The sequence below is a fragment of the Rhinolophus hipposideros genome (genome assembly GCF_964194185.1).
Source record: "Rhinolophus hipposideros genome assembly, chromosome: 19".
Taxonomy (NCBI): domain Eukaryota; kingdom Metazoa; phylum Chordata; class Mammalia; order Chiroptera; family Rhinolophidae; genus Rhinolophus; species Rhinolophus hipposideros.
In genome coordinates, this window is record NC_138065.1 from 32,778,835 (window position 1) to 32,806,616 (window position 27,782).

Sequence of the window (27,782 nt, forward strand, 5' to 3'; positions counted from 1 at the left end):
ATACTACTTTTCCTCTAATAAAAGGAATACCCAAAGGTATATTCGTGTACTGATTTGGAGTCTTCTTTTTCCATTTACAAATATAGCATAGTTTCTCACACTGATATTTTTTTAACACTGCCTGTTGCATAGAATTCTATCCCATAAAGCTACCTACCACCAGTTCCTTAATACTTTTGCTAGACACTTATGGTTTATATTTTATACATCTTTACTCACAGTTTTGATGATTTCTTCGGGGTAAGCTCTAAACGGAACTGGTGGTTTAAAAACTATGTCCATTCTAAATCTTTTCACATTTGGAAAAGTTATGTTAAAAACTAAAAGTTTAAGGGTGCTGGGTCCCCTCAAAATGCTTACATTGGTTGGTGTTTACATCCTTTGCCAACTAATAGGAAGACAATGCGAACCCCTTTTGTTTACTCTCTGATGCCCGTCATATTACTTACTCTTTTTCATTTAACTAGTCATACTGATTTACTCACAACTCCACAAAAAACCTTGCTCGTTCTTAATTTTTTAGTATTGTTTGAGATTGTTTAACCAGTGAAGTTCTTATCTACTTCACCTATCTAATTCCTAACCATCATAACTCTAATGACTTTCTTTGCTTCCAAGGTACAACCTTGTCCTTACCTTTTTTAAGCATGTACATTTGGTCTTCAATAAAACATTTAGCTCCGAAAGGGCAAGGGCTCCATAGGTTGAGGCCTAATATGGCAATGTTTAATAATTTACCTTCCCAGGGGTCCTTGTAAGGGAATTGGGGGCAGGGTAATTTACATTAGGGGTTAGGAATGCAGTGGCCAAACAATCTTCGTGATTTTGAATTCTAGCAGGCTTTGATGGAATTCAGTAGTAGACATATTGAACTGTCACCATCTTCACATGGTCCCCAATTATGCCTGATTAATATCAAATATTAAGCAAGGGCTCTGGTAATCCTGACAGACTGGAGGCCCCAGGACAAAGATGGAGCCCTGAGGGGTGTTGTCCCCAGGTAGACCCACTGTCTGGGCTATGGGTTTCTATTTTCAGGTCGATGCGCTTTATTCTTCAAACCAGCGTTCTGGAAAACGCAGTCAAGACTCCACCAGCAATTGTTTTCTTACCCAAACTGCCCGCTGACTTAGGGGGGTTAGGACCACGCCCCGTTCTCTCCACACCTGGGGGGCGCTCACCTCCGCGCGAGAGCCCCGCCATTCCGCTCGCTGATTGGCCCGCATGGCCCCAGCACTCAGAGTCACTACCGCCGTGGCGCGGACAGGTCACGCCCATCCGTGGTTCCTCACTTGAAGCTTTGTGAGTCTGGGGATTGTTGCGTCTGGTAGGTGCACTCAAAAAGGTATATAAATGCCCACTGTCCCTCAGGTTTCCCGTGAATCTCGAAAATGACGGCGTCTTGTGCGCTGCGCACGGCACCTCCCCGCCGCCCCGAGAGAACCGTTTTTCCTTGGTGTTTCATTGGGTTCTTTTTGGTGGCCCTGGTGCTCCTGCTACCCAAATTCTCCGGTACGGGCCTTGAGAACGGGTGCGCTCCGGGGGCGTACGGGAGTGGGTGGGGAGAAGGCCGCCCTGAGTTTGGGTGTGTCGAGGAAGAGGCGCAGGCCTGGATGGACCCGAGTGATACGGGGTTGGGGTGAAGGTGTGGCCAGAGATGCCCCAGCTCGTGCTGTGCGCGGATCCCGGGCGGTGGGGACCATGTGGTGCCCGCCGTGAAGGTTGCTTGGTGGTCGGCACCGAGCTTTGCGGGGCGCTGGGCGCGGCGCTGTTCGCCCGTGGCCAAGGTGTGTCCCTAATAAAAGCTTGCAGGTGTTTCCGGACTAAGCCTGTCGCGCTGCGGAGAGCCGACCGGGTGCTCAAGGGGAGGGCTTACTTTTGAGTGCGCGCTGTGTTCTCTGGGCCGGGTGAGGCCTTGGTGAGTGGGGTGTTTGTGCCCGGCAGGGTGTTACCGCGTGTGTGCTTCACGGAGTTGGTCAGCCCAGCGGTGTGGAGTGTGGGACAAGGAAATTCTGCTTCCTTTGTGTGGGGCCTGGGGAGCGCCTGTTTTGAGTGGCTCCTGGAGTGCGAGTTAGCTCTGGGTGCCTGGGGTTTAGAGGGATTGGGAACGGCGCGCAGTGTTTTTTGTACATAAAGGTAACAGGCTCTTTTTTTGCCCCAAAATTGTATTGGTATTGGTTTGCAGACTGTTGCTTTTTTTAAACGTGGGGTTACCTTCCTTTTCCTATCCAATATAGTCAGTTTCCTGTTCTATTCCTAGATGTCTTTTGGGCATTGTTTTCCTTTTTTTCATTAGGTTGGGTCCTGTTTGAGGGGCGATCTGAAGCAACCCCAAAAATATTGATAGTCACATCTAGTGAGAAAATGAGAATCGTAAGAAATGAATGACAAATAATATTGATATGATTTTCTTCTGTAGCTCATAAACTAAAAGCTGAAGGCTCATCCACTGAGTTTGTTTCCTGTTTCATTGCATGGAATGAGTATTATATATATGAGAGAGAGAGAGAGAGAGAGAGAGAGAGAGAGAGAGAGAGAGAGAGAGAGAGAGCCAAAAAAAATGTATGCACATTTTGAGAGAGAGAGAGAGATTGCCAAAAAAAGTGTATGCACATTTTGAGAGAGAGAGAGAGAGAGAGAGAGAGAGAGAGAGAGATTGCCAGAAAAAAGTGTATGCACATTTTAAGAAAGGAAAACTGTATTAAAATTGTTATACTCAATATATACTAATAACAAAAGATGAATACAAGTCACATTTGACTTATGTAATTACAAAAGGTGCTCAAAGTGGTTACTATCAGCATCCAGACACTTCTGATTACGGTGAACTACTGTTTGATCAACATTGACTAAAGTGTCCACTTGTATACATTTTTTTTGGCACCCCTGGTATATACTATATAGCACATTTTCTCCTACTGCCACCACTTAGGTGAAAGCATGGAACAATTATTTAAAATCTTGCCAAGGACCTTTACATTTATTCTGTACTACCTACCTACCGAATATGTGTGTATGTACAAATGCATGCTTATTGTATTAAAAAGTCATATTAGGAATACTCTTTTCTTTATATGCTTTCAGGATAGTTACTGAGATTGAATGCATAAAACAAAGGATACTTGTATGATTTAATGTTATGTGGTTTCTTTCTTGGTGGTTCTAGGAAATTCTGGATGATGTTATGCATTTGTTTCTGAACAGAGTTAAATAACATTTCTAGTTCATGTTTGTTTTCCTATGTAAATGGAAATGTCTAGCTCAGGGTATTCAGTAAATGTAACGTTAATGAAACTCACCTCTATACTAATCCTTTTTAAACAGTGCTTTTAATTACTAGGACTTTTGCTTTTGTTTTGGGCAGTCAATTGAGGAACATTACAATATCAAGGTCAGCACAGTGGAAATGTTGAAAACATTTTGCTAATAGGTGGATTTCAGGACATGGTGGAAATGAAATGTTGGACTATGTATAGATAGAGAGAATTTTAGAATTTAGAATATGATATGAAAGAAGGGTAAAATTTCACATGTTTGGAGCTCTCTTGACCAGTCTCTCAATCTGAAGTAAAACCAATCCAGGGAGTAAGAAAGAGAAGGTTTCTCAGGGATCCAAATAGATCTATGTCCTTTCTTGTTAGGTCCTTACCCTCATAGGAGAAGTCTCTGCATTCTTTTGCCCTTTACTTGATTTGTCTTCATCACATTACTTTACATAATTGTTCTAACACATTTGTTAGATTTTCAAGCCCACAGATAATTAAAAAGAACAGGAATTGCTGAAGTGAAAATGGCACTATTTTAGGGAGAAAAACACTACAAAAAAGGAAACAAATTAAAAATTCTAAAATCATAGCAATATAGTAGCTTTACTATAGAGATGTTTTGGATGCACAGCCCAAACAGCTACCTCAGGTAACTTCTGAGGTCATGCATTATCCATTGCCCAATGAAGGAAGATTTAATGTATTTAAAATAATGTCCAAGAAAGCAGTTTGTTTTTTTATTTTAGGCTATTCAGAGTAGTAAATTTTAATATTTAAATTATGTCTGTTTACTTATAAAATGCTCAGTTCACTGTTATGAAATATATGAAATGAAGTCTTGTATTTTAAAATACTTTAGTCCGTATTTATTTTGATCTTGAAAAACACAGTCCTTATCTAATGATCGCCTTTTACCATACATAGCATTTCTTGAGCACCTACTGGGTACAGAGTCTAGCAGAAAAAGAAAACATATGATCCCTGACCTCTAGGAACCTGCCTTCTGAGAGGAGACTGAGCCTGAAGTGACAGGTCATCCGTCTGTTCCAAACCGTGAAAGAGTGCTCTGAGCAAAGTGCTATATACTGTATAGACAGCTTCTTAGAGCAGAAGTGAATTTGGAAATGAATTTAGAAAAAAGTGGGAATGATGCATACCTATATATATTTTCAGAACAAAAACACATATTTTGTCTCTTCAGTTTACTGCTGATTAAAAACTCAGCTCATTCCCCAATAAACCAAAAGCTAACATATTATTCAAAGCAAGCACGGTACATCCTCCCCTACTACTACTACGACTACTACCACTTAGGTGAAAGCATGGGACAATTATTTAAAATCTTGCCAAGGACCTTTCCTTTCTTTACTCTGTCCTACCTACCCACTGCCAGGCCGCAGGACCTGGCTGGTCAAAGAGATTAAATATTTTTATGTTTTTATTTTCTTATCTCTAGATGCCTGTGGTAAACCACCAGTGTTCGAATCTATGAAGTTAAAGGGTGTCCCTAAATCTTCATATTCACCTGGGGACAGAATATATTTTGAGTGTAACCCAGGATACTATTATTCACTATTTCTTCCCCTCATTACCTTTTGTGAGAATAATAACACATGGTTCCCTCTCGACGAAGCTTGTTTCAGTAAGTAAACAATACCGTGTGTGTGTCTGTCTGTGTGTGTGTGTGTGTGTGTGTGTTTGCTCTAGTGATTTTTTACACACTTTAGAGTCCATTTTCCACTATGGCAATAATTTTTTTTTTAATGTGAAATTAGGTTTTAGATAGCAATGCAGATATTTTTGGCTTTGACAAATCTCCTGGGAATTTATTTTGTAGGCAGTTGGTTACCTGAGTAAATGTGAATTTTGTGCTTGCCCATATAGTAGTTAACTGGAGAAAATAAGATTGCATGAATTGAAAAGAGCAGTGTGGAATTTTGATTCAGATCTGTTTTGAAATTGGCATAAAAATGAATTTGAAAATTTTCTTTTAGAGAAAGAATGTTCAACTCCAAAAGTCCCAAATGGTGAGGTAGTAGGCCCAGAAATTGGCTTTATCTTTGACCGCGAAGCTCACTTTTTTTGTGATGAGGGGTAAGTACGTTGCTCCTTAGAGGAAATAAGGTAAATGTTACTGATTCCATTTTTGTTTTGCTTCTCTTCTTAAGTATTGCCATAAAGTTGATTTTATTTTGCTTTCTGTGGGACAAGTTGTACTTGCAACCAATCAACTCTTGGTCTTTTTATGGAGACTGAAAAGATAAGTACTTAGTAAAAAGAAATTTAAATTGAAGGAAAGCAAAATTATATAATACTTGCTATATGTAATAATAAGCTTATTGTAAACATCAAAAATGTAGTAATCATAGTGACTTTATCCTTGACAAAAAAGTGCACCCTATTTAAATAACCAATTCTCAGAGTTAAAGGAGGGCTCACAGAAATGTTGTGTTGTTAAAGTTCCCTAATTCCTTATATATCTTCTGTCTGGTTGTTCTGTTACCCGAGGACAAAAAGGTACTTGTATCATCATAGGAAGGCATTCTGGGATGTACAAATATTAATCCATGTGAACAAAGAGAGGCAAGCCAACCAAGCAGAGGGCTTACTAAAAGAAAGGAAGTAGTCCAGTACACTCTCGAGATGGCATGAGAGTGGGCAGGCCAGGAAAAAGGGCAACTGCACCAAAGAACAAAGAAATTTAGGATTACATTTGAATGAGGGCACGAAATAATCAGGGGTGGTGTCGCAGGCATTCCCAGGGTGTTCCCCAGGGTGGGTCCACTGACCACTCTCTTTCTCATGGGGAGGTAGGATTCCCTTGTAGGAGCTGTCATGGCGATACGGGGTGATTTTTCCCTGCCTGCAGTGCTAATAGTGTTATAATCCATTAGCTATAGCTGTACCTTTTCTTAAGAATGATCTCATCTCCTCTTTTCTTGGTTCCCCCCACTCCATCTTTGCCTTCCTCCCTCCTCTCTCCCCAGGCCCTGTGTTCTGTTCTTTCTTCCTAAGGTTAACAACAGTTCTATCCTTTATTGTGAGTGAGTAGTGAAGTCTCCAACTATTATTATAGAAATGGCTGTTATGTAGAAATGTATTTCTCCCTTCAATGCTGTGTTGTGCTTTATGTATTTTGAGGATCTGTCATTAGGTGGCATAAATGTTTATATTTTCTTGTTATACGTACCCTTTATTAATATATAATGTTGTTTGCTGTAACCTTTTATTATTGTAAGTCTATTTTGTCTGGTATTAGAAGCCACCACCTCTGCTCTCTTTTGGTTACTGTTTGCATGGAATATCTTTTTCCATCCATTCACTGTCAACCTAATTTTGTCTTTGGATCTCAAGTGAATCTCTTAAAGACAGCATGTAGTAGGATCATGTGTTTTTATCCATCCTGCCAATTTATTTCTCTTGATTAGAAAGTTTAAGCCGCTTAAATTTAAAATAATTAGTAACGAGGAGGGGTTTCTGATCTGTCTTTGTGCTGTTTGCTTTCTATATACCTCGTAATTTTTTTGTCCCTCTTTCCGTGCATTACTGTCTTCTTTTTTTGTTAGTCTTTTTGTGGTGAAATGTTTAGATTCCTTTCTCATTTCCTTTGTGTATATTCCATGGCTGTTTTCTTTGTGGTTACCAGGGTATTACATTTAAAACCCTAAAGTCATGTAAGTCTAAATTAGAATTTATACCAGCTTAATACCATAACTTGCAAAAACTTAGCCCGTTTATAGCTCCATCCCCACCCCATTTGGTTGTTGCTGTCACAAAATTACATCTTTATATACTGTGTGTCCCAAAGCATAAATTAATAGTTCTTTTAAATGCATTAGTCTTTTAACTTATATAGAAAACAAGATTAGGAGTTAAAAACAAAGTTACAGTAATGCTAGTTTTTACAGTAATAATTGTTTTTTCCTTTAAATGTATTACATTATCTCTTAAATTGTGAAGAAAACAAAAATTATACTTACAAACCATTGTTAAAATAATACAAGCTTTTATAATTGCCCATGTATTTATCTTTCATGAGGTGTTTATTTCTCCGTATGGCTCAAAGTTACTTTCTAGTGTCCTTTCATTTTTACTTTGGAGGACTCACTTGAGAATTTCTCACAGGGGAGGTCTACTGGTCACAAACTCTCTCAGCTTTTGTTTATCTGGGACTGTCATAATTTCCCTTTCACTTTTAAGGACAGTTTTGCTAGATAGAGGATTTTTTTTTTTTTGCATATAGAAATTTCAGGGCTTTAATTATTAAGAACTGTTATATTATCAAACTACAAAGCTGAAAGAAATTCTCTGGGAACAGTCTGCCATGATTCCACTAGAAATATGCACATTTACAAGCAGTTAACAGACAAATATATTATGGCTCAGTTTTTAACTACAGGCCGCTCCCTCTCTGAAAAGACAGAAATACAAGTTGAAGTTAAAATATTCTGAACTATTTGAATAATTGCCACAGAAGCATGTAAAATATCAAAATGCTTAAGTCTTCACTGAATTTAGGGAGAGACAGGCAGAGAGATCATAATAGAATTGAACTGGGAGTCATTCTCCTCCCTTCTCACAAATGTATTGGAGACAGTTGCAGTGTGGTTATGCCATGTGTCTGTATCTGAAAATCAGTGTGAGCGGGTCCTCTCATCTGCAGAAATTGAATGAGCTGAAGAGAGGCATGATAGGGCAAAGCAGTGAGGTATTGTGAGATTCGGATGCTCACAGGCCCCAGGTAAAGTCACCTGAGTACATTTTACTTTAATCACTTTGTCTCTCTTCTGTAACCACCTGGGATTTCTTTACAATTGAAGGAATTTTCATAACCACTTGAACGCTTCATAGTAGTAGAATAACAAGAAACAGTCTTGATTCCAGAGTTAAAACAATAGTCGCTGTAGGTTCTTGAGTATAGGTATGCTACCCATTACCAATGGATCAACAATCAGACAATATTTGAGAACTCCAGGAAATTCCTTTCTGCTCCATCTTACATAATTCTCTTCTAACAATCCTTTTGTTGTCCTGCTTCAACCAACTAATCTACATGACTGTGATAGATAGAGGATTTTTGGCTTAAAGTTTTTTTGTTAGTTTTTTTCTTGTAGCACGTTTAGTATATCAGTCCACTGTCTTCTGGCCTTCAAAGTTTCTGATGATCTGATTATCTTATTGAGGATCCCTTGTAGATGGTGATTCACTTCTCTTTTCCTGCTTTCAAGAGTCTCTCTTTGTCTTTGGTTTTTGAAAGTGTGATTACAGTAGTCCGTAGGTATTCATGGGGTATTCTTTCCAGACCTCCCTCCCCTGCTGCAGATACCAATCCAAGTTCCTTATAAAAAATAGCATAGTATTTGCCTGCTCCCATATGCTTTAAATCATCTCTAGATTACTTATAATACCTAATAAATATAAATGCTATGTAAATAGTTATTACACTGTGTTGTTTAAGGAATAATAACAAAAAAAGTCTGTACTTTTTCGTTTTAAGAATATTTTCAATTCTCAGTTGGTTAAATCCACGGATGTGGAACCTGCAGATTTAGAGAGCCAACTTTATCATGTCTTAGTGTGGATCTTTCTGAAATCAATTTAGCTGGAGGTCATTGAGCTTCTTGGATGTTTATATTCATGTCTTTTGTCAAATTTGGGATGTTGTCAGCTGTGATTTGTTTTTTCCGTATTTCTCATTGCCCATTTCTGTCTTCTTCTTTTGGGATTCCCACTATGTGTATGTTGGTCCATCTGATGGCATCCCACAGGCCCGTTAGGCTCTGTTAACTTTTCTTCACTCTTTTTCTTTCTACTCTTCAAATATAATAATTTCCATTGCCCTATCTTCCTTCATGTTTACTGGTTCATTCTTCTGCCTGCTCAAATCTACCTTTAATCCCTCTAGAGAATTTTTCATACCAGTTATCGTACCTTTGAGCTCCAGAATTTCTTTTTGGTTTCTTTTAAGTTTTTTAATATCCTTATTGATATTTCAATTTTGTTCACACATCATTTTCTTGACTTCCTCTACTTCTTCATTTATTAATAGTTCTTTGAGCATCTTTAAGATAGTTATTTTGAAGTCTTTGTCTAGTAAATTTGCCATCATATCTTTATCAGGGACAGTTTCTATTGTCTCTTTTTTTTCCCTTTTAAATGGGCCATACTTTCCTCTTTCTTTGTATGCCTTGTGATGTTTTTGTGTGTGTAATACTACATTTTGAATATAATAATGTGATTCTGGAAATCAGTTTATTCACCTTTTTTAGAACTTGCTATTTTTCATTATTGTATTATTATTATTATTATTACTTCTGTTATTTATTTATTTATTTATTTATTTATTTATTTATTTATTTATTTAGGGTGTCTTTGTGCAGAGGTTCAGCCTGAGATGTAAACTGAAGGTATTTTCAGTTCGTTCCTGAGCCTTTCACTGAGCACATGCACTCCATTTCTAATTTTCCATATACCTTTGCAGTTGTTTTTGAAGATCCTGGTTTTTAATGTCTGGCTCCTGAGGGGGAAAAAAACTAAAGTACTTTGAGGGACAAAAAATGAAGTGGGGAGTAAAGGGTGTAGGATCTTTAAATCCTCTGAAAATCACTTCAGCTGGGGAGGAAAGGGCTTGCTAGAGACGGGGGAGATGCCACAACCATGGCTTTCTATCTCTTTGTCCGCTTCTCTATAATCAGAAACAACAATCAGAGCATAGATATTTGGAGGACAGGGCCTTTTTGCCCACCCTGGCTACTGCAAGCTGCTCCAAGAACACATACACAGCTGCCTGCCACATTGTCGAGGGTATATCTGCTATTTTCCTGAAGAGCTGAAATTGTCAGAAATTACATTTTCCTGTTGGAATCTTTCCCTGGAAGTTGCAAACCTTCAAAATAGTTACGTCAGTCTGATTCTGCCATTGCAATTGTTGTCTAGTTTGGGAGACAGAGTCCTAGTGCTTTCCTATACTGCCATCTTCCCAGGATTCTCTCTTAAAACACTCAAATATAGGGAAAATGAGTGAGCCTTGATGGAAAAGTCAACTGGAGCCATGTACAAACAAGTTTCACTGACAATTTTCTAACTTGATCAAGTAAAAATTGTAGACGATCCAGTTAACAGTTATATAGAAAGAGACTGCTAAAGTACTTTGAGGGATACCAAACATTTAAGACATAGATTCTTCTCAAAGAATCTGTGGCCTTATTGAGGCACGCAATATATACAGAGAACTGTCAAAACAAAATAGTAAATGAGAAGTACCAAATAGTTATTTATTATTATTACAATAAGAGTCCAGAGGAGAGAATACTGTAAATATAAATCATCATAGAAGATTTCACCAAATAGTATGTCTGAGCTACTCCTAGAAAGATATTCTGACCTAAAGAATACATGCATGTCTCATTTTATTGTACTTGCTTTATTGTGTTTTGCATGTTGCATTTTCACCAACATCAAGGCATAACCCTGCACCAGCAAAAAAGTCATAATTCACTGAAGGTTCAGATGATGGTTAGCATTTTTTAGCAATAAAATACTTTTAAATTAAGGTATGTACATTGTTTCTTTAGACATAATGCTGTTACATACTTAATAGACTACAGTATAGTGTAAATATAACTTTTATATGCATTGGTAAACCTAAACATTGGTGTGACTTGATTTATTATGATACTTGTTTTTTGCGGTAGTCTAGACCAAACCCATGATATCTCTGAGATAAGCCTGTTTTAATAAGAGCTAGCACTCACTATGTGCCAGATGCTAACTCATCTAATACAACAACCCCACGAGATATATATTATTAACCCCTTTTCATAAATGAGGAAAGTGAAAAAGAGAAACAATAAGGGACTGGCCAAGCTCAAATAACAAGTCATTCGTGGAGCTGGGACTTAAATCTAGGCAGGTAAGCCCTAGGGCCTGATCTCTACTCAGTGGTGGTCCTGACTGAGCAGAATAGAAGGAGCAAAGGCAGGGAAGTTAATATGTGTGTGATTGCCAGAGATGGCGAATACCTCATTGACAGGCATGATAGATTTATTTAGCTATCTTAGTTCTTGGCCAATGTATGTTCAAATGCAGAAACTGTTGATTTAATTAAATTTCAAATTTGGTTAGCACTTTCATTATTTGATGTCATTCTTATTAAGAAAGTCCCCCCTTAAACTACTGTAGTGCAGAAAACAACCATATGAAAATTTTCTTCATTATTATGTATGTCTTGTTAACTGGTAAAGAAAACAGTAACCTTTTCTTTTTTCATTTAGTTATTACTTACAAGGAGAAAAAATTCTAACTTGTACACGTTCTGGAAGCAATGTGCATTGGAACTATGATATCCCAAAATGTGAAAGTAAGTAAATTTTCACTTTAGAATGTAAACCAGCAATCTCAATCTTTTTGTCCTCGGGACTCATTTATACTGATTTTTTTAGTTATAGTTGACATACATTATTATATTAGTTTTAGGTGTACAACACAGTGATTCAACATTTATGTGCCTTACAATGTAATCATCCCAAATTTAATACAATATTATTAACTGTATTCCCTGTGCTTTACATTACATCCTCGTGATTTATTTATTTTATAACTGAAAGTTTCTACCTCTTATTCCCCTTCACCTTTTTCACCCATCCCTTCATCCCCCTTCATTCTGTTTACCATCAGTTTGTTCTCTGTATCCATGTCTATTTCTGTCTTGTTTTGTTTGTTTTTTATTCCACATCTAAGTGAAATCCTATGGTATTGGCTTTCTCTGTCTGACATTTCTCTTAGCATAATACCCTCTAGGTCCATTCATGTTGTTGCTAATGGCAAGATTTCATACTTCTTTATGGCTGAGTAATATTGTATTGGATATGTATATATGTGTGTATAAAATATACACACATACATACACACACACACACACACACACACACACACACATACACACAGATATATATCTCACATCTTCTTTGTCCATTCATCTATTGATGGATACCTAGGTAGTTTCTATACCTTGGCTATTATAAATAGGGCTACAATGAACCTAGAGGTGCATATATCTTTTAAATTAGTGTTTTTGTTTTCTTCAGATAAATATCCACAAGTACAATTGCTGGGTTGCATGGTAGTTTTATTTTTAATATTTTGAGGAACCTCCATACTGTTTTCCATAGTGCTGCACCAAAAACAATCCCACCAACAGTGCACACGGTTCCTTTTTCTCCATATGCTTGCCAGCCCTTTTCGTTTGCCCGTTATACTTTTAATTTAACAAAGATCCTAAAGAGCTTTTCTTTATGTGGTTTTGTCTATTGATATTCATTGTATTGAAATTAAAACTGAGAAGTTTCTAAAATAATGACTTATTAATTTATTTTTAAAAACAGTAAACTTAATACATGTCAACATATGCAATATATTTTTTATGAAAAATAAAAAATTTCCAAAACAAATAGTGAGAATAGTGGCATGTTTTACATTTTTATAAATCTTTTCAAAATCTGGCTTAAAGGAAGACATCTGGATTCAGTTCAAATAACACAATTTGTAACCTCTGAAAAATGTCACCATATATTGTAAGTATGAAAGTGAAAAAAGACAATATCTTGGTATTATTGTGAATGATTTAGTGAATGGATATATTTATAAATTACAAACATTTCTCAAGTAGAAGTGAATTTTATTTTTAATGATAAGCATATTTTCTCATTAAATTTTCAGCGACTCATGACTAGAAACAAAACTTGGCATGGCCTTATAAATAAATATAGGTATTTCTATAGGTATTTAAGTGAGTTTTGTTTTGAAAGTTTATTTCTACATAGTTTGACTTAGAGGCAATGAAGTTTTCTCAGAAACCTTCTTCTAAATGGATATTGTATTCACAATACAATTGTAGAAATCATGTTAATGAATTTGTTAAAGACAGTTCATAAGATTTTACTAATGCTGTCTCAATTGTTCACCTTTCTTTTTTCCTCTCATTTCCTCTTTTTCTCTCTTTTAAAGAGATTTTGTGTCAATCACCTGGAAAAATAAAAAATGGAAAACACACCAATAGTTGGAGGGATATATTTGAATATAATGAATTAATAACATATAGTTGTGATCCTTCACATGGACCAGAGGAATATTCACTTGTTGGAGAGAGCAAGCTTATTTGTTCTGGGCCTGGCACATGGAGTAGTGACCCTCCTGAGTGTAAAGGTAATATTGCCATTTATTTCCTTCTTCATTTGTAAATACTGTGGAAACACTTTGTAAATAATTTTACCTATAAGTAAATAAACAGTCATAGGTGCTTCCTAATCCTGTTAAATTGACTTCTAATTTAATATATGTCAGGTTGAATCAAAAATAGTTCTAGTTGTAAAGTTCCCTACCCCCCAACCCCACATGTTCTTGGCGTTCCGGTTTATACAATGGGAACTACTGTGTATGTGTAAAAGTTAGTATTTTTTTTTGAAAGAACCAAAAACTCAAAACTCACCGGCTTAAAAATATTAAAATGTCTGAGAGATCTGGCTACAGGTAATGGTAAATTGTAAAACACTAACTCTCTTAAAGATAAGAATGAAAAACTTTGTACACACATATTTAAAAAACAATGTTTAAGGCACTAGACTAGAGAGTGACCAAAAGCCAGGGAGACAGGGGAGGGGATTTGACTCTTAGAAGAAAGGGACCACTGCATAACAACAAAATATTTACTCTTTACCAGTGCACATGGAACGTTCTCTACGATAGACCATATACTGGACAATAAGATAATTTTTGAATTTTTCAAAGAGTTGAAATTAGAGTGCATTATCTGGTGACAATGTAATGAATTTAGAAACCAAAATAAATAATTTAGAAAATCTCCAAATACAGTCATGCACTGCTTAACAATGTTTCAGTCAGTGATGGACCACGTATATAAAGGAGGTCCCATAAAATTATAATGGAGCTAAAAATGCTATCACCTAGAAAAATTCCCAACACGGCTATCATAACACCATAGCACAATTCAGTATTTGTGTTTGTGGTGATGCTGGTGCAAAAAAACTTACTGCGCTGCTGGTTTTATAAAAGTGTAACATTTACGGGCCAGCCCAGTGGCTCAGGCGGTTGGAGCTCCGTGCTCCTAACTCCGAAGGCTGCCGGTTCCATTCCCATATGGGCCAGTGGGCTCTCAACCACAAGGTTGTCAGTTCAATTCCTCGAGTCCGCAAGGGATGGTGGTCTCTGCCCCCTGCAACTAAGATTGAACAGGGCACCTTGAGCTGAATTGTCTCCCACATGGCTCAGTTGGTTGGAGGGCGGGCTCTCAACCACAAGGTTGCCAGTTCGATTCCTCGACTCCCACAAGGAATGGTGGGCAGCGCCCCCTGCAACTAAAATTGAACAGGCACCTTGAGCTGAGCTGCCACTGAGCTGCTGCTGAGCTCCCGGATGACTCAGTTGGCTGGAGCTCGTCCTCTCAACCACTAGGTTGCCGGTTTCGAGTCCTGCAAGGGATGGTGGGCTGCGCCCCCTGCAACTAGCAACAGCAACTGGACCTGGAGCTGAGCTGCGCCCTCCACAACTAAGACTGAAAGGAGAACAACTTGAAGCTGAATGGCACCCTCCACAACTAAGATTGAAATGACAATAACTTGACTTGGGAAAAAAAAAAGTCTTGGAAGTTCCCCTTCCAGGGGAACTTTATTGGGGAACACTGTTCCCCAATAAAAAAGTCCTGTTCCCCTTCCCCAATAAAATCTTTAAAAAAAAAAGTGTAACATTTACAATTACAGTAGTAGGATGTACTATCTAAGGTTGTATAAGTGCACTCTATGATGTTCATACAATGATGAAATTGCCTAATTGACACATTTCTCAGAACGTGTCCCCATTGTTAGGTAGCACATAACTGATTTGACAATCATGTCAGACATTTCTAATTAAGCATTGAGTCAAAGAATAAATCACAAGAGAAATTAGAAAAGGTTTTGCTGAATGAAAATGAAAACACAACATATCAAAATTACAAAGTTTGTGTGATATGGCAAAAGCATTGCTTAGAAGTAATTTTATAGCATAAAATACTTATATTAGAAAAAAGAAATGTCTCAAATCAGTAATCTGGAAGCTTCTACCTTAAGAAACTAGAAAAGAACAACAAATTAAAGAAGACAGAAGTGGATAATAAAGATAGAAATCAATGAAATTTAAAAGAGATAATAATAAAGAAAATCAATGAAACTCATACCTGGTTCTTGAAGGTTGATAAAATATATAAACCTATAGCTAAAGTGGCAAGTAAAAAGATAATATTACCAATATCAAGAATGAATGAAAAAGAAGACAACACTAAATATCCTGCATTATATGTCTATTTGAGAAATAAGGGAATATTACAAAAATAACTTTATGCTTATAAATTTGACAACATACGTGAAATAGACAAATTCCTTGAAAGAAACAAATTACTGGTGTCCATTGATACATGAATATATAAAGAAAATGTGAGATACACACACACATACACACAATAGAATATTACTCAGCAATAAAAAGGAATACAATCTTGCTATTTGTGACAATATTGATGGACCTATAAGGTAAATGAATAAACAAAACAAAACAGAAACAGACCCATAGATACAGAGAACAAGCTAAGCTGATGGTTACCAAGGGGGAGGGGAGTGGAGAGATGGATGAAAAAAAAATATTCAGTGCAATGGGATTGACTTTAAATCTTTACCCAAAATTTTCAGTAAAACATTTTCAACCATGGGAGCATATTAAAAAAAAAAAAAAGAAAAGAAAATAAACGAAAAGACTGTGTAACTTCAAACCCTGCTCTGCCACTTAGTTGGGTGACGTTGGCTAAGTTTCTTAATCTCGCCAAGGCTCAGTTTTCTCATTAGTGAAATGATAGCCCAACAAGGTGGTCCACAATCAAAAAACATTTTTTTAAAGACATAAAATATCAAAACTGCTCAAAGATATAGGTAACTTGAATATTCCTATACTTATTAAACAAAGTAGATTTTGTAGTTAAATTCTCCCCACAATGAGAACTGCAGGCCCCGATGGCCACCCTGGGAAGTCTACCAAACATGTCAGGAATAAATAATAGCACCTCTATACAAACTCTTTAAGAAATATAAGAAGAGGGAATACTTCTCAACTCATTGCACGAGGACATTATCCTGATACCAAGACACTGCAAGAAAATTACAAACAATATCTTTAATAAATACAGAAAAACTCTAAACAAAATATCAGTCAAATCCTGCCATATATAACAATAGTAGTTTATCATAACCAGTTAGGATTTATCCCATAAATGCATGGTTGGTTAAAATTCAAAAATTAATCAGTTTAATTTAAATTATCAAGAGACTGTAAAGAAGAAAACAACATATGATCTCTTAATAGATATCCCCCCAAAAGCAATTGACAGAACTCATCATCTTTTCATGATAAAACTTCTCAAGCAAACTAGGAATAGAAGGGAACTAATCTTCTCAACCTGATAAGAGGCATCTACAAAAATCTCACAGCTAACATTATGGTTAACAGTAAAAACTACTTTATTTCCCGCCAAAGCAGGAACAAAGGAGATATATTCACTCTCACCACTCTATTTAGTCTTGTACTGGAGGGCCTGCAATAAAGTAACAAAAGAAATAGGCATACATATATGAAAGGAAGAAATAAAGTAGTCTCTATTCATTTATGACATTGTCTGCGTAGAAACTTCTGAAGAGTTAAGTTTTTGCAAGGTTACAAAATACAAGATAAACCTACAGAAATAAATTACTAGCAGTAACCACCAGAAATTGAAATTTTAAAAGTACTGTTTAAAACACCTCCAAAACAAAATACTTGCATATAAATCTATCAGTATATGTGAAAGATTTGAATGCTAAAAACTACTAAGCACTAATAAAGGAAATTAAGAAAGATCTTAAAATACTGCTAATGGGAACGGAAATTGGTAAAGCCACTATGGAAAACAGTATGAAGGTTCCTCAAAAATTTACGAATAGAATTATCATACAATCCAGCAATCCGTCTTCTGGGTATTTACCCTAAAAGTCTGGAAACATTTATCCATAAAGATATATGTACCCCTATGTTCATTGCAGCATTATTCATAGTAGCCAAGACATGGAGATAACCAAAGTGTCCTTCAATACATGATTGCATAAAGAAGACGTGGTAGATAAATACAATGGAATATTACCCAGCCATAAGAAAAGATGAAGTACTGCCACTTGCAACAGCATGGATGGATTTTGAGATTATCATGCCAAGTGAAATAAGTTATACAGAAAAAGTCAAGAACCATATGATTTTACTCATAGGGGATATAAAACTGAAAGCAACAAATAAGACAAACAAGCAAGCAATAACTTATAGACAAAGGCAACAGTTTAGTGGTTACCAGAGAATAAGGGGGGGAGGCAGAAGGTAGAAGAGGGTAAAGAGGGTCAAATATATGGTGACATAAGGAGATTTGACTTTGGGTGGTGGACACACAACACAATATATAAGTGACATAGAATTGTACAGTTTGAAGCCTATATAATTTTATTAATATCACCCCAATAAATGTAAGGAAAAAATAAGCCTTAATATATGAAGGGATATACATTAGTTATTGATTGGAAGACTCAGTATAATATAGACATCCATTCTCTGTAAGTGATCTAAAAATTCAGCACAATCCCAAGAAAAATTCCAGTGGGATTTTTTGTATAAATTGATGAAGTGATTCTAAAAATGTATGTGGCATTACAAATGAACTAGAATAGTCAAAACAATTTTGGAAGTAATTGAAAGATGCATTCTACTTGATGTCGAGAGTTTATATAAAGCACAATATAAGGTATATAATTAAGACGTGTGGTATTCGTAAAAGGATAGCCATATAGAACAATGGAACAGAATAGTGAGCCCAGAAGTAGACCGTTGAAATATGTCCAGTTGATTTTCATTTCAGGTGTACAAACAATTCAGTGGAAAAGGATAATTTTTTAAAAAATGATACAGGCACAATTGGACAGCCATATGAAAATAAAGAATCTGAATCTATTTTAGCACCATATGCAACCATTTACTCAAAATGGGTCATAGACTTACACATAAAACTTAAAACTATAAGACTTTTACAAGAAAACAAAATACTTGGACCTCGCTAAACATTTGTTAAATACAACCCATAAAGTATGATCCTTTAAAAAATAATTAGTACATTGGATGTTCCCAACTCAAAACCTCTGGCCTGCAAAAGATTATTAAGAGAATGCAAAAACAACAACAACAAAATAACCAATACACAGAAAATATTTGCAAAGCAGATCTGATAGTGAACTTTTATCTATAATATACAAAGAACTCTCAACAAGCTCAATAATAAAACAATCCAATTTTTTAAATAGGCAAAAGATTTGAATAGACCTATTTCACTTAACATGATATTTAGATGGCAAAAAAGCAAATGAAAACGAAAAGTTGCTCAATATCTTTAGTATGTACAAAAAATATAATTGAAAACCACAAAGGGATACCACTGAACACCTTTTAAAGTGGCTGAAATTTAAAACTGAAACTAAAACCTAGCAATAGCATGTATTGGCAAAGATATGGAGCAATTGGAAGTCCCATACATTGCTAATAAAAATGCAAAGTGGTACGACCACTTTGGAACCCAGTTTCACAATTTCTTATAAAGTCAAAAATACACTTACCATACAATATGGCAATCCAAGTAAAATGAAAACATTCACATAAAAGCTTGTATGAGAATACTCATAACCACCTTAGCATCCCACACTAGAAACAACCTACATGCCCTTCAATTAGTAAAATGGATGACCAACTGGTACATGCATACAATGGAATAAATACTCAGCAATTAAAAGGAAGCAGCTCCTGAATCATGCATGCAACAACAGGAATGAAACTCAAATGTATTAAGCTTAGTGAAATAAGCCATACTCAGAAGGATATGATTCCATTGATGATATTCTGGAAAAGTAACACAATGAAGATTTAAAACAGTAGTGGCTAACTGGTAGGTGCAGAGAATGGAGGTTAATCACACAGTGGCATGAGGAAGGATTATGAAATAATGAAACTTCTCTATGCCTTTGTCATAGTGGTAATTACATGATTATTTGTATTTATCAAAACTAATACAGCTGTACAATTAAAAGGGTGAATTTGACTGGTTTTAAATTATATCCAGTAATCCTAACTTAAAAGAAAATCATTAGGTGCATTTAACATCAGATTGGCACAACAGTGAAAACGTCAGTGAACTTGAAGTCATGACAATACAAATCTAATATGATTTGAAAATAAATATTGTAAAGAAAGAGACTTACAGAACTGTAAGAGAATAGCAAGCAGTTAAACATACGTGTAATTGGAGTTTCAGAAAGGAGAGAACAATGTAGAAAATTATTTGAAAAAATGCAAGCCAAAATTATTGAAATTTTATCTAATACAACAATCCCACTAGTGCAGGAAATTTAGTGACCGAGCAGGATAAATAATTTTAATTTATCAAAAAATTAAAAACACTAAATATATCATGACAAAACTATTGAAAACAAGAGATAAAAGTAAAAGCAGCCAGTGAGATGGGGGGAAAAAATTACATTTCCCCACCGCTCTAAGAAAGAATGACAGCTGACTTCTCTTTTTTTTTTTTTTTTTTAATTAATTTTATTTGGGTGACAATTGTTAGTAAATTTACATAGATTTCAGGTGTACAATTCTGTATTACATCGTCTATAAATCCCATTGTGTGTTCACCACCCAGAGTCAGTTCTCCTTCCATCACCATATATTTGATCCCCTTTACCCTCATCACCCACCCCCCACCCCCTTACCCTCTGGTAACCACTAAATTATTGTCTGTGTCTATGAGTTTTTGTTTCTCATTTGTTTGTCTTGTTCTTTTTGGTTTATATACCACATATCAGTGAAATCATAGGGTTCTCTGCTTTTTCTGTCTGACTTGTTTCACTTAGCATTATTCTCTCGAGATCCATCCATGTTGTCACAAATGTTCCTATATCATCTTTCCTTAACGCCGAATAGTATTCCATTGTGTATATGTACCACAACTTCTTTATCCATTCATCTATCGAAGGACATTTTGGTCGTTTCCATGTCTTGGCCACCGTAAACAAAGCTGCAATGAACATTGGCGTACACGTGTCTCTATAGAGAAATGCTTTTATATTTTTGGGGTAGATACCCAGGAGAGCGATTGCTGGGTCATATGGTAATTCTATTCGTAATTTCTTGAGGAACCTCCACACTGCCTTCCATAGCGACTGCACCAGTCTGCATTCCCACCAACAGTGCATGAGAGTTTCTTTTTCTCCACAGCCTCTCCAACACTTGTTACTATTTGTTTTGTTGATGAAAGCCATTCTGACTGGGGTGAGGTGATATCTCATTGTGGTTTTCATTTGCATTTCTCTGATGATTAGCGATGTTGAGCATTTTTTCATATGTCTATTTGCCATTTGTATATCCTCTTTGGAGAAATGTCTCTTCAGGTCCTCTGTCCATTTTTCAATTGGGTTGTTTGTTTTTTTGTTGTTGAGTTTCATGAGTTCCTTGTATATTTTGGATATTAGCCCCTTATCAGAGGAACTGTTTGCGAAAATCTTCTCCCATTCAGTTGGTTGCCTCATTATTTTGTCAATAGTTTCTTTTGCTGTGCAGAAGCTTTTCAGTTTCATATAATCCCATTTGTTTATTTTAGTTTTTACTTCCATTGCCTTTGGAGTCAAATTCATAAAATGCTCTTTGAACCCAAGGTCCATCAGTTTAGTACCTATGTTTTCTTCAATGCAGTTTATTGTGTCAGGTCTTATGCTTAAGTCTTTGATCCATTTTGAATTAATTTTGGTACATGGTGACAGATAGCAGTCCAGTTTCATTCTTTTGCACGTAGCTATCCAATTCTGCCAGCACCATTTATTGAAGAGGCTGTCTTTGGTCCATTGTATGTTTTTAGCTTCTTTGTCAAAAATTATCTGTCCATATTTATGTGGTTTTATTTCTGGGTTCTCAATTCTATTCCATTGGTCTATGTGTCTGTTTTTCCGCCAATACCAAGCTGTTTTGATTATTGTAGCCCTGTAGTACAAGCAAAAATCAGGGAGTGTGATACCTCCAGTATTGTTCTTTTTTTTTAATATTGCTTTGGCTATTCGGGGTCTTTTGTGGTTCCAAACAAATCTGATGATTTTTTGTTCTATTTCTTTAAAAAATGCCATTGGGATTTTAATGGGGATTGCATTAAATCTGTATATGGCTTTGGGTAATATGGCCATTTTAACTATGTTGATTCTTCCAATCCATGAGCACGGAATGTCTTTCCATTTCTTTGTGTCTTCTTCAATTTCTTTCACAAATGTCTTATAGTTTTCAGCATATAAATCCTTCACATCCTTGGTTAAGTTTATTCCTAGGTATTTTATTCTTTTTGCTGCAATTGCAAAAGGAATTGTTTTTTCTATCTCTTTTTCTGAGATTTCATTGTTGGTATATAGGAAAGCAATGGACTTTTGTACGTTGATTTTGTAGCCAGCAACTTTACTATATTCATTGATTGTTTCTAATAGCTTTTTGGTGGAGTCTTTAGGGTTTTCTATATATAGCATCATGTCATCTGCAAAGAGTGACAATTTAACTTCTTCATTCCCAATTTGGATGCCTTTTATTTCTTTCTCTTGCCTGATAGCTCTGGCGAGGACTTCCAACACTATGTTGAAAAGCAGAGGTGATAAGGGACAACCTTGTCGTGTTCCTGAACGTAGAGCAAAGGGCTTCAGCTTTTCACCATTAATTATGAGGTTAGCTGAGGGCTTGTCGTATATGGCCTTTATTATGTTGAGGTATTTTCCTTCTATACCAATTTTAGTAAGTGTTTTAATCATAAATGGATGTTGTATCTTATCAAATGCTTTTTCTGCATCAATTGATAGAATCATATGATTTTTGTCCTTTATTTTGTTTATGTGATGTATCACATTGATGGATTTGCGAATGTTGAACCAGCCTTGTGCCCCGGGGATGAACCCCACTTGGTCGTGATGAATAATCTTTTTAATGCATTGTTGTATTCGATTTGCTAGAATTTTGTTTAGGATTTTAGCATCTGTATTCATCAGAGATATAGGTCTGTAGTTTTCTTTTTTTGTGTTGTCCTTACCAGGTTTTGGTATCAGGGTAATGTTGGCCTCATAAAATGAGTTAGGGAGTACTGACTCTTCTTCAATTTTTTGGAAGAGTTTGAGCAGGATTGGTATTAGATCCTCTTTGAAGGTTTGGTAGAATTCACTGGTGAAGCCATCTGGTCCAGGACTTTTGATTTTGGGAAGGTTTTTGATGACTGATTCAATTTCCTTACTGGTGATCAGCCTGTTAAGATTTTCCAGTTCTTCATGATTCAGCCTTGGAAGGCTATATGTTTCTAAGAACTTGTCCATTTCTTCTAAGTTATTAAATTTGGTGGCATATAGTCCTTCATAGTATTCTTGGATAATCCTTTGTATTTCTGTGGTGTCCGTGATAACTTCCCCTTTTTCATTTCTGATTTTGTTAATTAGTGTCTTCTCTCTTTTTATCTTAGTGAGTCTAGCCAAGGGTTTGTCGATTTTGTTAATCTTTTCAAAGAACCAGCTTTTTGTCACATTAATTTTTTCTATTGTCTTTTTGTTCTCTATTTCATTTAGTTCTGCTCTGATTTTTGTTATTTCCTTTCTTCTGCTGACCTTGGGTTTCGCTTGTTCTTCTTTTTCTAGTTTTTTAAGGTGTAACATGAGGTTATTTATTTGGGATTTTTCTTGTTTCTTGAGATAGGCCTGTAATGATATAAATTTCCCTCTTAGTACTGCTTTCGCGGCATCCCAAAAATTTTGGTAGGATGTATTTTCATTGTCATTTGTTTCTGTGTATCTTTTGAGCTCTCCTCTAATTTCTTCTTTGACCCAGTCGTTCTTTAAAAGTATGTTGTTTAATCTCCATGTATTTGCGTTTTTTCCTGCTTTCTTTTTGCAGTTGATATCCAATTTCAAAGCTTTGTGATCAGAGAATATGCTTGGTATGATTTCAATCTTCTTAAATTTGCTGAGGCTGATTTTGTGTCCCAATATATGGTCTATCCTTGAGAATGTTCCAGGTACACTAGAAAAGAATGTATAGTCTGATGTTTTAGGATGAAGTGCTCTATATATGTCAATTATGTCCAATTCATCTAATGTGTCATTTAGGGCTGCGATTTCGTTATTTATCTTCTGTTTGGATGATCTATCCATAGCTGTCAATGATGTATTTAAGTCCCCTAGTATAATTGTGTTTTGGTCAATTTCTCCCTTTAGCTCTGTTAGTAGTTGCTTGGTATATTTCGGTGCTCCCTGATTGGGGGCATAAATATTGATGACTGTTATGTCTTCTTGTTGTATAGTCCCCTTTACCATTATGTAATGTCCATCTTTGTCTCTTGTTATCTTTTTCACCCTGAAGTCTGTTTCATCGGAAATCATTATGGCTACACCTGATTTTTTCTGGGTACCATTTGCTTGAAGTGTCAATTTCCACCCTTTCACTTTGAGTCTATGCTTGTCCTTGTAGCTGAGATGTGTCTCTTGTAGGCAGCATATGGTTGGGTTTAGTTTTTTGATCCAATCTGCTACTCTGTGTCTCTTTATTGGTGAGTTCAGTCCATTTACATTTAGGGTGATTATTGATATGTGAGGATTTCCTGTCATTCTGTCTTTAGTTTTCTGGTAAGGCTGTGTCTCCATTGTTTCTTTGCCTTTTTGTTGTTGTCTGTTATTTCTGTGTGGTAGTATTCTATGATGTTTCCCTCTGTTTCTTCTTTTATTACAGTATATATTTCAGATATGGATGTTTTTTGAGTGGTTACCCTTGAGTTTATGTAAAAGAAAGTTTGATATTTAGAGTATTCCAGTTTCTTCAGTACGCTTACTTTCTCTATTCCCATATTCCAGTTCAGGCCTTTACGCTCCCCCTTTTTATGTTTCGGTTGCCACAAGTTGTCCCTGTTGATGGTGGTCTAATAGCCTCCTTTAGTATTTCTTGTAGTGCAGGTCGTGTATTAGAAAATTCCCTCAGCTTCTGGATGTCTGGAAAGGTCTTTATTCCTCCTTCATATCTAAAGGAGATCTTTGCTGGATATATTATTCTTGGCTCATGATTTCTCTCTTTCAATAGTTTGAATATTTGGTTCCATTCCCTCCTAGCTTGTAGAGTTTCTGCTGAAAAATCTGATGATAATCTAATGGGCTTTCCTTTGTAAGTTACCGTCTTCTTTTCCCTGGCTGCCTTGAGGATTCTTTCTTTATCATTGATTTTAGACAGCTTCAATACAATGTGCCTTGGTGAAGGCCTGTTGGGATTGAGGTAATTAGGTGTTCTATTTGCTTCTTGGATTCGAGGATCCAGTTCTGTCCACAAGTTTGGGAAGTTCTCATCGACGATTTGTTTGAATATATTCTCTGTTCCCTTCCCTCTTTCTTCTCCTTCTGGTATACCCATTATTCTTATATTGCTCTTTCTGATGGAGTCAGAAAGTTCTTGTAGAGTTCTTTCATTTCTTTTAAGTCTCAAGTCTCTTTCTTCTTCCCTCTGTGTAAATTCCAGGTTCCTATCTTCGATGTCACTGATTCTTTCCTCCATCTGGTCAACTCTACTACCTAAGCTGGATATTTTATTGTTAATTTCTTCTATTGAGTTCTTAATCTCCAGAAATTCTATTTGGTTCTTTTTCAAGATTTCAATCTCTTTTGTAAAATGCTCATGGTGTTCTTTGATTGTGTTTCTGAGTTCATTAAACTGCCTTTCTGTGTTTTCTTGCATCTCGTTCAGTTTTTTCAGAATTGCGATCTTGAATTCTCTGTCATTTAAATCACAAAGGTCCATATCTCTAAGTTCCTTTTCTGGAGACTTTTCACTTTCTTTCTGAGCTATCTTGTTGCCTTGGTTATTCATGGCAATCACTGATTTACTATTTCTCTTCCTAGACATCTACAGGAGTGTCTTCTGCAACAGGTTGATAGGTATGCGAAGAGCTTTTGGAGTTCCAAAGCTCTTTCTGCACCAGATTCAGAGCCCGTTTGTTTCAGCAGTTCTGTTTACTCCTGCAGGGATCCGCCCAGATAGGTGGGGCCAGGGGCGGGGTGAGTTGTGAGAGGTGGCCCAGAGCAATGGCGGCGACCACCACCACAGCCAGTCCTGCTTCCACAGCTCCCTCCCCTTTGCCGGAACTAGTTGAGCTGCGAATCTGTGTCTGCGGTCCACAGTTCTCAGAGCAGCAAATATTCTGTCCTTTGATCCGACACTGCTACTTTATCGCTTCTAGCACCGGGCAGGTGGGAGCGGGGCGAGCTCTGGGAGGGTAGGGAGGGGGTGGCTAGTCTCCGTGCCTAGGGCTTTCGTTCTCCGCTCGGCAGTGAGGGCTTAAACCACCGATTTCAGCCCTCTTCCCTCAGTCTTTGCTGCCGGGAGCGTTGGGTTCAACGGTTTTGTATGCTGCCCCCTCAGCCCTGTGGGCCGTAAGCGGAGCCCTAGCAGTCCGAGTCCTTCCCTCTCCCGCAGCTGCAGAAGATCCGGGAGCAGCGGGCTCCGAGCACTGAGCTAGGTCTGTGTCCTGCGCCCGCGCGGCTCCGTCTCCGCACTTCTCCTCTCCCTCCTCCCCCGCTCGCGCGCGATTCGCCCACCTGGAGGTGAATTCAGTAGTGGGCCTCTTCGTCTTGCCTGTCTGCTGTGCAAGGAGTCCTTTGTGGAGTTATTGTTGTCCGATTCGTTGTAAATTCCAGGGGAGCGTTACAGAGGCTCACCTCACGCCGCCATTTTTTTTCTTCCCCAATTTACTTTTTACACAGCTGACTTCTCTTAAGGAGCTGTGGAGACTAGAAGACAGTGTTTACCAGGGTGCTGAAAGAAAAATAAAATACTTAGAAATCTCTGTCAGGGAGAAATCTTCAAAACTGAAAGTGAAATAAAAACATTTTCAAAAAAAGAGAAAAGAGCTATGAGAACTGTCACTACCTGAACTGCACTATAAGAATTGCTAAATGAACTTCTTCGGTCTGAAGGGAAAAGATACTTGATGGACATTCACATCCACAGGCAACATGGAAGAACATTCTTATGGTTCAAAAGGCTGTACATTATGGGCCCTTTCTGTTGCTCAGATTTATCACGTAAGACGTTTTCTTGTACTCACTGCCCAGTCCAGTGTTTTTTTGTTTTTGTTTTTTCCAAATTCTGCCAAACCCATACTGGATCCTGAAATCAATCTAAAAGTTCATGACCAGCATTTTACTTGAGAAGTAGAGTAGAATGGGAAATAACCAGACTATACTAATTTGAACTCTATTAATTTTTAACTTTATCTCAGCCTTGTGTGCTTATTTAATGGTGGACAATCTAAAACATGGTTTTTGATCTTTGAATTGCAGTCCAAAGTGTTTGGAAAACAGGGCCTTACCTGCACTGGCCTTTCTATTTCTTTGACATCCCAAGTTTGTATATGTTGCTACCTGAGGACTTTCTTTTTGCATATCTTTGCATAGTTAACTTTTTTTCAACCTTTAGGTTGGAATTGAACTATTATCCTCCCACAAGAATCTTTCTTGCCTTTCTGAAAAAGCAGGGTACTATAATTACTGTCTACATGAAATTTTAAAAAATTCCTAGAGCTAAAGAGCACCAAAAGTTGCATTTGAACTTATCCAGAATTTGTATCTAGTAGTCAGACCTTTCTCAAAATTTGCAGTAAGAAATAAATGTAAGAAGCCAATAAACTGTAATGACAGTTTGTTCTAGGTAGAAAAAGGTTATTAGATTTTTCTAAATCTGTTTGCCTGGAATTATAAATCACACAAATAAAGTCTTTTTATTTATTTATTTATTTTAAATTTAACATCTTGTCTTCCATCCCTTGTCTTTTTCCACCGGAAATTACTGTTTTGCATTCTTTTTTCTGGTACTATGTTAAAGCAACTTTCTATTAATTCTGGAATTTCTCTACTTCTCAGTGGTCAAATGTGAATATCCAGTACTCAAGAATGGAAAACTGGTATCAGGAATTAGAGAAAAATTTTCCTACCAAGCTGTGGTTTTATTTGAATGCCTGTCAGGTTTCTACCTTAATGGCAGCAACCCAGTGTTCTGCGGTGGAAACAATACTTGGGAGCCTGAGATGCCAACGTGTATTAAAGGTACAAATTGTATCATTTTCCCTCTTGGTTTTTTAAGGTTTTATTTCTTTGACATTAAATATTAATGATACGGAATAACTGAAAAGAGGCAATTTTAGTAATTAACTCTGTCTTGTATTCATATCCATGACAGATGTATGACATAAAGTTCATATAGAATTTTGCTGTTGTGATTTTATATGTTTTCGTAGCATTCTTTGCACGTTATATACATCATACAGGTATATAAATTTCTCTTGTTCAGTATTTTTATGTATAAAAATGGATA

At 36.6% G+C, this 27,782-nt stretch overlaps 1 protein-coding gene across 1 annotated transcript in view; it reads left to right on the top strand.

The window, feature by feature from the left end:
* The first annotated feature begins 1,239 nt into the window (after positions 1 to 1,239).
* The window catches only part of LOC308487205 (membrane cofactor protein-like), a 46,499-nt gene continuing 19,956 nt past the window's right edge, over positions 1,240 to 27,782 (top strand). The window contains exons 1-6 of the mRNA XM_081025224.1: positions 1,240 to 1,327; positions 4,723 to 4,908; positions 5,261 to 5,360; positions 11,540 to 11,625; positions 13,272 to 13,469; positions 27,332 to 27,514. Coding sequence (XP_080881350.1) covers positions 4,755 to 4,908; positions 5,261 to 5,360; positions 11,540 to 11,625; positions 13,272 to 13,469; positions 27,332 to 27,514 — 721 coding nt within the window. The 5' untranslated portion in view covers positions 1,240 to 1,327; positions 4,723 to 4,754. The remainder of the gene's footprint in view (positions 1,328 to 4,722; positions 4,909 to 5,260; positions 5,361 to 11,539; positions 11,626 to 13,271; positions 13,470 to 27,331; positions 27,515 to 27,782) is intronic.